The sequence below is a fragment of the Octopus bimaculoides genome, chromosome 1, assembly GCF_046866305.1.
Source record: "Octopus bimaculoides isolate indiv1 chromosome 1, ASM4686630v1, whole genome shotgun sequence".
Classification (NCBI taxonomy): Eukaryota; Metazoa; Mollusca; class Cephalopoda; order Octopoda; family Octopodidae; genus Octopus; species Octopus bimaculoides.
The window spans coordinates 9,467,870-9,477,869 of record NC_142928.1 but is presented as its reverse complement, the minus strand read 5'-3'; the positions used below and the strand labels follow the sequence as shown (position 1 = coordinate 9,477,869).

Here is a 10,000-nt window from a genome sequence, read left to right as displayed (position 1 = left end):
AGAAATTTTAAACGAGAAAAAAGTTATAATTGATGGCGAGTTCAGAAGAACAAAAACAGTAGTAGTAGTAGTAGTAGTAGTAGTAGTAGTAGTAGTAGTGGAGGGAGTAGGAGGAGAAGCAGATACAACAGTAGTAGGGGAGAAGGGAAAGAGGGTAAGAGGAAAAGAAAGAGAGACGGAGAAAGAGGCCGGTAGATTTTGAGAGAGTGGGGAGACAGGATGCACCGGTCGTCTTTGTTGGTTTATTAAAACTGTCTCCATGAATCGAATGATCCCTTCTGGAGGTCGCAGTTATTTGTGTTGATGGCAGCTACACCATCCTAGGGGAATGAGCAATATTTATAGCGGGAAGATTGGTAACAGTTGAAAACTAAAGTTTATTGGCCTCCTGGAGAAGAGCCCCACTCCCTCCCGGGGTAACTAAATCTAATAAAATAGGAGTCATTCATAGATGGAGAAATCCGACAATAAATTCCTAAATTAAGAGAAAGACATCGTCTGCTTTAACGTGAGACATCTTATGGCGGACTTTTACTGGTCGATTGAGCAACGAGCATTGGAAACAACCTCCAACCAGAATATAACAACATAGTCACCGAACACAGTACAAGGAAACACCTTCAATAATATATATATTTTTTATTTAATTATATGAGTAAGGCTCATAGTTTTGAAACGGAGTTGCTACTCCTTATTTAAGCAATTTAAAGCGCATCAGCTAAAAATGCCATCAGTTCACCAGCCACGCTTCACTCGCCAACAACCATTAACCTACAGATGCACTGGAGTGTACATCTTCTTCCACTACCATAACCACTTCTATACACATCTGAACTGCTTTTGCCCAGCTCTGATCGAAATCTGACTGATGACACCAAAATCACATTTAGATTCAACTAGAACCACTCCAGAGAAATCTGAACCGGCGTGTTAGACAAGAAAGTGTGTCGGCAAAACAATTAGAATGACGAGCAAAATGCATTTAAGATTTTAGTTTCAACATTTGACATTCTAAGTTCAAATCGTCCCGGATTCAGCTTTGTCCTCTATTATATGCTGGAGTGATTCAAGGTCTTAAAAGTCTCTTCACGCCATACTTTGTGTGTTTGTTGTGGAACGGATTAATTTCCTTTTTTATCGTAAATATTTCTATTTTAAGTACCTAGTAACAATGAAAGCTTTTATTCAGTTCATCTCCCTAATTTAACTGGTTTATGTCATTATTGATCTCAGAAGAAAAATTTGATTTTTTTCCTAATTAATTTCGTTTGCCAATTTCATTCTCATTCAAATCTCAGTGTGACATTTGCATTAAATAAAACTGTTCTCCATTGATTATTGAATTATTTATCAGTGTTTCTAGCCATTAGTACTTCATTACTTTAGCTTATCACAACGACTCTAATGAATAATCAGGAAGTATATCTCAAGTGTTTACATTCTTCAGCACCCAATCCCTCCCCAGTCTTCCCCACCCCACTTCTGCAATGTCTGATTAATGTCTTCCAGCGGCTTTATAAGCGTTTTTCTTGCTTTTCATATCAGTTATTTGCTGATATGAAAAGAACTAATGCTCTTAGACAATGAATTAGTTTTAGAGGTAGCGAATTAGTTGAGTCTTTGGAGTATTGGCGAGAATACCTTGTGGTATTTGTTACGGTTTTCCGTGCTCTAAGTTCAAATCCCATCGAAGCTATTGTCCTTTCGGGGTCAATACCAATTAACTACTGAGGCCGATTTCTTCTTCTCTCACACTGTGTGTGTGTGTGTATATATATATATATATATATATATATCGTTAGGCCTTGGAGGACTCGAGTCATGAGAGGCTATTCATAACGTTCTTTTCTCCAGAAATCGCGAGGTGTGTTGAACGAGGCGGGGGTGCGGAAGCCAGTAATCTGTTCTCTTAGTAAAATCGTTGATGATGGAATTGATGTCGTTCAAAGATGGTACCAGGTGCAGCACAGTATGCAGCAGATACAAAGAAAGAAGAATTAGTTTCTGTAAAGAAACCATTTTTAATGAGGCGAACATTTTATGTGTTTTGCAAATAATCATCTCAGCGTGTGTCCCCTGTCACAGTCTGACAGCAGCAGCAGTAGCAGGTATCTTGAAGTGGTTGCCAGCTTGTTTAATATTGATAGCATCGTTACTATAGCTATCAGATGTTCAATCACATTGAACTAGCTCTATGTAAATTGATTATTTATAAATGAGAAAAACAATCTGTCTTGTCACTAATATATTTACTTTCTTATCTTTTTTCCTAGACATGGAAGACATTTGATTGTGACCATAGCGGTTATATAGAGGCTGATGAACTGAAGGTAAGAAATGGTGCCACACAACTTGCATTCGTAGCTAATGGCTGTTATTTCATCTCAGTCAAAACAAGTAGTTTTCTTCATACATTTTTACGTAGTCATAAATGCAGATGAATACATCAATGTCGATAAATACCCATATATCTTGTTTAAGAAGTATTTTTTTGTCCATTTCATTTTAGAAATATGTAATGTATCATAAACAAGACGTTGCTAATTGAATATATATGGCATTTTGAAGAATTATATGAGGCAGAAATCATTCGGGAGATGTTAAATTCATTGAAATGTAAAGCTAAAATGATTGATAAAAAATTTAAACCATACTTTTATTTTGAGAGATCAGATATGCCGGGGGAAATATTCAAGTATTGTAAAGAACCGACATCAAAGTAAAGAGACATTTATAAAGTGCATTCAACAAACTTCTAATTTGCTTCCTTTTCTAACAGAAATCACCGTAATTTGATGTCAGCGCTGACTCTGCGAAACGGTTTTGATTTTCGCTTGTGGCTGTCTTCGTAAACATCGCTATGATCTCTGAGGACATCATGCGCCTCACAACTGTCATCTCTCTCTCTCTCTCCCTCTTTCTCTCTCTCTCTCTCTCTCTCTTTTCTTTCCTCTCTCTCCACCCTAATTGTTTTAATAAATAGTTGTAAAGCCACGTTGTATTTCAATCGTTCTCTCTCAATCCCCGTATGTTGTAGTGAAGTGATAGAATAGTTAGAATATCGGATAAAATGCCTTGCAGCATCTCTTCTTCTTCTTCTTCTTCTTCTTCTTCTTCTTCTTCTTCTTCTCCTCGTTAAAAGGCCACAGAGGTTATTTTCATCTTTCATCTTTTCAGGATTACTAAATAAATTTCAAGTACTAAAGTCGGGCCTTCTTTCTTAGTTGTAACTCAAAAACCCGGCAGCGTCCCATTGTCACATTGATTCGGTTTACTCAGCCACTTACGTATTAATTTCTCAGTTAAGAATTTAGAAGCTCGAGCAACCGGATGCTCGTCGTCGAAACTGACAGAGAACTCCGCAACCATACACCCTTGATTCCTCCATTTCAAATTTTCCCTTATATGATGTTTTAAAATTTTATTCGTAAGGGCATTGAAACTCAACTTTCTGTCTGGGATGCCAACAACCTGAGGGCTGCCATGGTAGTTACCACTGATGAAAAAAAAAATTGTTTACTACACTGGTGTAATACAAAAAAGATCGTGGGTACACCTCCATTGTTGTCCTCGGGGTTCGCAACATGACTACTAAAAATGTTCACTTCTTCAATCTTATGGTGTGTTACAAATTTAATGCACTCGTCTTCCTGCAGAGATCGATACAAAAGATTTGAAAAAGATGCAAAAATATTATTTTCTACTCTAGGTACAAGGCCCGAAATTTTAGGGGAGAAGCCAGTCGATTAGGTCGACCCTAGTACGCAACTGGTACTTAATTTATCGACCCCGAAAGGATGACAGGCAAAGTCGGCCTCGGCGGAATTTGAACTCAGAACGTAAAAACAGACGAAATACCGCTTAGTATTTCGCCCGGCGTGCTAACGTTTCTGCTAGCTCGCCGCCTTAAAGATGCAAAAATATTCTTTTCCCAATCTAGGCGCAAGGCCCGAAATTTTGGGGAAGGGGGCCAGTCGATTAGATCGACCCCAGTGCGTAACTGGTATTTAACTTATCTACCCTGAAAGGATGACAGGCAAAGTCGACCTCAGCGGAATTTGAACTCAGAACGTAAAGACAGACGAAATACTGCTAAACATTTCGCCCGGCGTGCTAACATTTCTGCCAGCTCGTCGCCTTAAAGATGCAAAAATATTAATTTTCTTATTGCCTATAGGGGGCTAAACACAGAGGGGACAAACAAGGACAAAGGGATTAAGTCGATTACATCGACCCCAGTGCGTAACTGGTACTTATTTAATCAACCCCGAAAGGATGACAGGCAAAGTTGACTTCAGCGGAATTTGAACTCAGAACGTAACGGCAGACGAAATACCGCTAATCATTTCGCCCGTCGTGCTAACATCTCTGCCAACTCACCGCCTTAACGATGCACAAATATTACAAAAGATAGAGTAACATCTGTGCAAAATAAAGTTTGCTCTTATATTTCAAATCTCAAACAGTGTAGTTAAAATGGTCGTCCGTTGCAATATTCTTTCATTGATTGTTTTCCCACCTTTAATTCCTTGCAGCTGTGTATCGATTTCTTGAGAATTTTTATATTCCCAATAATACATGGTTACACTTCAAAAAAAAAAAAGAAAAATAATAATAATTTTGTATCGATAAAACATGGAAAGGACAACAATTGTTCGATAAGCTGTGAGAACTTATTGACCCCGAAATATTGATTCTCACCATAAAATGGTGTACATTTATGGGTGGTTCTTTGGTTGCAAGGTTTTGGTCAATAAATAAGTAAATATCAAATAAGTTCAAAAATTAAGTCGACAAGTGGTGGTAGTGGTAGGGGAGAGACAAGGGAGAAATTGCAGTTGGATGACGTAACGCAGTGGTTGGTGCAGGGTCTGAGAGAAGACATGATATGGGTGTCGAGGGGAAGAGGTGGGCGAGAATATATAACCAGAAGTGTCCGAGCAGAGATAGCAGATCTGAGGAGTATGGGCCACTCAGCGACTTCATCCTAGTTAATCAGTCAATGGTCTTCCTTTGGAGGCGATCAAGGATATCTGTGTGTAGTAGTAGTAGTAGTAGCAGCAGCAGCAGCAACAACAACAGCAGCAGTAGTAGAAACAGTTCCAAATAAGAGAGCAATATTCCATTGTTGGTCTCACGTCAACTTAGAAAATTAGTTGTTGATAGGGTCTGGAGTATTTTTTTCTTTTAGCTTGACTAGGAAGGTCGGTGTTTGTAAAACAGTTTTTGTTATGTTGAGGAGGCACATGGTCTCCAGAAGAGATCCTCAATAATGGTGAAATCTAGCATTTGTAGCGACCTTAACGGTTCTAGTTGAGTGCTCGTCACGCTTAGTGATGGGGTCTGTTATCCATTTCTTGATATATGTTATGTTTGTGTCTTTGTACAAATGAAAGAGATAATATTGGCACCATTGGGGTGGGGGTCTGTGATCACAGAATCAGTACGGTTTGGCGTGACGTGTCTATGTTACAAGTGGGTGACACTCAGGTGCGAAATCCTGGGAAGGAATGAAATGTAGTATTATGTTTGGGAGAGTAAGCGTTGATGTTGAAGATGGTTATGACAAGAAAGTCATTGATGGCGAGAGAAAGAGAATGGAATAGAACCGAAGATTAAGACACACCAGAGTTGATATTACGTGTATTAGAAAGAGTTCTGTTTGCACCGGTCTGGATAATCTGATCAAATATCGTCTATCTAGGAAACAAGAGCTGGATGAAGCCCATAGGGGTGTGGTTTTGCTCGAAGATTCACAGGCAAGACACGGTCGATTGCTTTGCTAATAGCGAGCATAACAATATTGTTTTCATAAAATTTCTCATTGCAAGAGCCCACTACTGTATAATATTGAAGGATTTCTAATAGATGTGGTTTTAAGAAAGCCTTACTGGTGGCCATTGAAGAAGGAATGAGATTCAAGATGTAGACGATTGTGAGTTATGTTCGTCTACATCACCTTTGAGATATTCGAGATACGACAATGGCTGCCTTTTTGGAAGAGGTTTTTTTCTTTCAAGGAATTGGACATGTGACGATTTTCCATAGGTTGGGATACATTGCTTGCAGGGATAGAGATAGAAAGAGAGAGCGGCGGGGAATTGATTTGGATGGAGGTTATCTGGATGGAGACACAACTGGGGAGAGAGAAAGAGAACCACCTGGGCAGTTCCAGATGATGAGCTTTTCGTGGGGTAAAAAGGGATAATTTTGATGAAAGTTTACATAATGTGTGAAGTGTAGAGTCGGATGCCAAACGGACAACGAATATGGAGGCTTTCTTCTAAAGCCATGAGAGTTTAGTTTCAGAGCTTTCCTCATTGCATTACACTCGAAAAAGATGTAAAACGTTCGACTGAAGCCTTACCCACTTGAAAGTAGAAAGAGACTCATCTCATCTAAACTGTTTCTTTCTGATTTACCATTCCCATCACAAACAAGACAATATAAAAGTGAAACAGTGTGTTAGTGAATGGACAATTGCAGAAGATTATAGATTTTTGCTGCAAGTGAAGAGATGTCCATAACAGAGTCTGGACTCTTTTCATACCTAGTTTCTTTAATTTTAACTTGTGGTTTTATTTTTATTTATGCAAATGAGTCCGCGGGGAGTGGTGATGGGCAGTGATGGAGATGTTTACAAGACTTTCTACACTGGTGAGAATAATGCGGATGAAACCCAGTTCGATTACCTGCGGGGGAAAAGTTTGCGTTTGACTGGGATGGGACTCGAATCTCAATACTTAGAACACAGCAATCGCAACTAAAGGCAACCTAGAGCCAAGTTAAACGGAGCAGCGTGGTGTGTGTGTCTACCGCACAGGGATGTAGTCTTGTGCTACTTGTTTATATTTTCATAAATAGTTAATGGTTCTTTATGAATGACATCATTAATCTCGGCCAGAAGGCTTGGAGGCATCGTCTTTACCTATCTAGACTCTTTAAAACATCTGATGGGATAATGTAGCAAATATATAAATAATGATAATTATATTTCTTTATAAATGCTTATTAATTCCCTTATTGTTCATTGTTGTTATTGTTGTTATCATTACGAAAGAACATTAATAAACGCCACCCAATGCTATTGTTGCATTTTCAACAACTGTTTATATTCATTGATTCCTTCAGAAATTTCTGCGTCACCTGCTGCAACAAGGCAACAGTGAAAACGTTGTCACAGAAGATGAACTTATTATTTACGCTGATACAATTGTAAGCTATTCATTTTCTTATGTTCCACTTCACTTCTTAATAAACCTTTCTTCACTGTTCTTTTTGATATTAACTTGGCCTCTCATCTTACAAAACCTTTCTGTTTAATGTGTCGTTTCTTCTATAGAAATCTCATTTTATTTCAGGATCAGCCAGGATAAAACAAAAAATGTCTATTCATATCGTATTCTGCTTTTGTTCTGTGGATGACGTAACGAGAAAACTTTTTTTCATATTAAGAAAAATGAGAGAGGTAGATTAGAAAGTGGATTCTGTGATCGGATTTCAAGTTTTGGTTAAATCAGTTTCATTTCCACAGTTGATACAACTGAGAAAAGTATGAATATTGCGGCTTCTAAATTCCTGCTGTTTTAAAATATTTGAGATTTGCCTGAAGAAACCAGCATTGAAGTAGTTTTTTTTGTTTATTACGTGAGCGCTCGTCGAACAAGTTATCAGATCCTGGTTAGCTTAGAGCAGGATGCAGTTTCCACTTTAGATTGCAAACATGTGACTTAGTTTACATCGTTAATTTTTTTTTGAAATGGCATGAAACCCGCAACACAACATTTTCTTTCTTTTACAATCATAACTCTTTTTATGTCTGATCAGAAGTAAGAAATGCTCTGAATAGATTTTTAATGAAACATCAAGAAAAGTCTTCTTCCATTAGGGAGTGGCGAAGTCAGTTGGATCGTACTCTGCCACAAAATCAACAATTCTATTCACATTCCCATCTCACCCCTACCCCTAAAAACTGTCATTACTATTCATACTTTAGTATCAACGGTATAATTCAGCTAGATCTAAATTGTTACCATGGCGTTAGTTTTTTTTTTTAATCACTCTATTCAGTATTGGTCTCCATTTCAGTATTTGCCAGTACAAACGTAGAACTTAATTTATCAACCCATGAGGAACGACGAGCAAAGTCGGCCTGGTCGTAATTTGATCTCAGAACACAAAGCGTTAAAGTATCCGATATTTAGTCGAGAGCTCTGCCGTTTCGTAACCTTGTGATTATTCTTATTCATTGAATTCATCTTGAATAATATTCCTCGTGGATGATATTTTGACGAGGGCGCAATTCCTTTCACTAATCCTTTAGCCTTTGATGTCCGCAATCCTTCAGCCCTTGAATGTCCGCATTCAAGTCTATAAAGCAGCATCTCTATGTTGGTGGTCAACATAGAGATACTGTCACTGCTCAATATAGTGTTGGTTCCTGCATGGGACTGCATTATCAAATCCTTTTGACTCTAACATAGGGTGTGGATTGACCAGCTATGGTCAAATAATGTCTGCTGCTTCGCAGGGGAAATTCGGAAGTCCAAAAGCTATGGAACCACACAGAAACAGAAAAGAAGTAGATTGGATTGCGAACATCAAGGGTTACAGGATTAGTTAAAGGAATTGCGCCTTCGTCAGAATGTTATCCACGATGAATTCAATAAAAAAGAAAGGGCAGAGCTCTCAACTGAATGCTATATATTTCAGTGCTCTTTGTTCTGAGATCAAATTACGACCGGGCCGACTTTGCAAGTCGTTCCTCTTGGGTTGATGAATTAAGTTCTATGTTTGTACTGGCATCACTTCAATCCTCTCAGCCACCTTACTATAAGTCCGCAGCTTCGTACCAGTGTAAGAGATCGTTGTTGTTGTTAGTCGTCCGATGTTTTTATATCATTAAGTTATAGTTTTGGCTGAACTATTTGGTAGGAAAATTCAGAAAATTTATTTTCAATTCTACTGTTTATTTTTGTTACACTCCAACTAATCTAAATGGTCGAACCATGTTCACGTAGGTGCTAATGCCTTTATGGCGAAACAACCGGTATCCCATAGCTAGCCAAGCCTTCTGGGTGCTCAAGTGGAATATCTGAGCGAGATGGCTCAAAACTCGGCAGGAGTATCGCTACACTGCTTATTGAAGTATGGTGTTTGGGCGAACGAAGAGAATAAAGATACTGCAATGCTGACAGCAATCTTTTGGTGAGAGGGCCTAAGTATCGACTGCAGTTAGGAAAGTGAAAGAGTCTGATGCAATGCACTGTGCAATTCTTCACATTTTGGAATATATATTTGCAAGCTACCACAAGCATTGCCAATGTCATTGCCTAAGACACTTTTGTTCAATGATTCATTTAACCGAAACAGGTTCTACGTATTGGTACAGTTTACCAATGTTGGTAATGGCAGCATTAACAATTATTTCTTTGACTCATACTGTTGACTTCTTCTAAACTACCAACATCAGACATGAGTGCATTCTACCACGAGAGATATTGAAGCCAGCAGAATTACTTGCATAATTCACTGTCACTGGGGTTCCTTCGATATTATGAAATGATTACCAAATTAGCGGGAAAAATTGCCAGATTAATAAACGAATGGAAGTCGACGACGTTAAATGTTTCGATTTCCTCTCTTTCAGACTTGACTTCCTTTCTCTATGAGATTTTAGTAAGATGTGTGTGTGTGAGTGTGTGTGTGTGTGTGTGTGTGTGTGAGTGTGTGTGTGTGTTTGTGTGTGTGTGTGTGTGTGTGTGAGTGTGTGTGTGTGTGTGAGTGTGTGTGTGTGTGTGTGTGTGTGTGTGTGTGTGTGTGTGTGTGTGTGTATGAAGCGTGTGGCTTAGCTGTTAGCATGTAGCAATTACAACAGTGAGATCATGGTTTCGATTCCCAGAACGGCTGTGCGTTATATTCTTGAGCAAAACACTACATCTCATGTTCCTTCAGTTCACTCGGCCGTAAATGGGTAACCCTGCGATGAATTGTCATTCCG

The 10,000-nt window shown here is 38.7% G+C and overlaps 1 protein-coding gene across 1 annotated transcript in view; it reads left to right on the top strand.

The window, feature by feature from the left end:
* Positions 1 to 10,000, top strand: part of LOC106874194 (calbindin-32) — a 122,127-nt gene that overhangs the window by 51,743 nt on the left and 60,384 nt on the right. The window contains exons 5-6 of the mRNA XM_089348378.1: positions 2,274 to 2,330; positions 7,132 to 7,215. Coding sequence (XP_089204504.1) covers positions 2,274 to 2,330; positions 7,132 to 7,215 — 141 coding nt within the window. The remainder of the gene's footprint in view (positions 1 to 2,273; positions 2,331 to 7,131; positions 7,216 to 10,000) is intronic.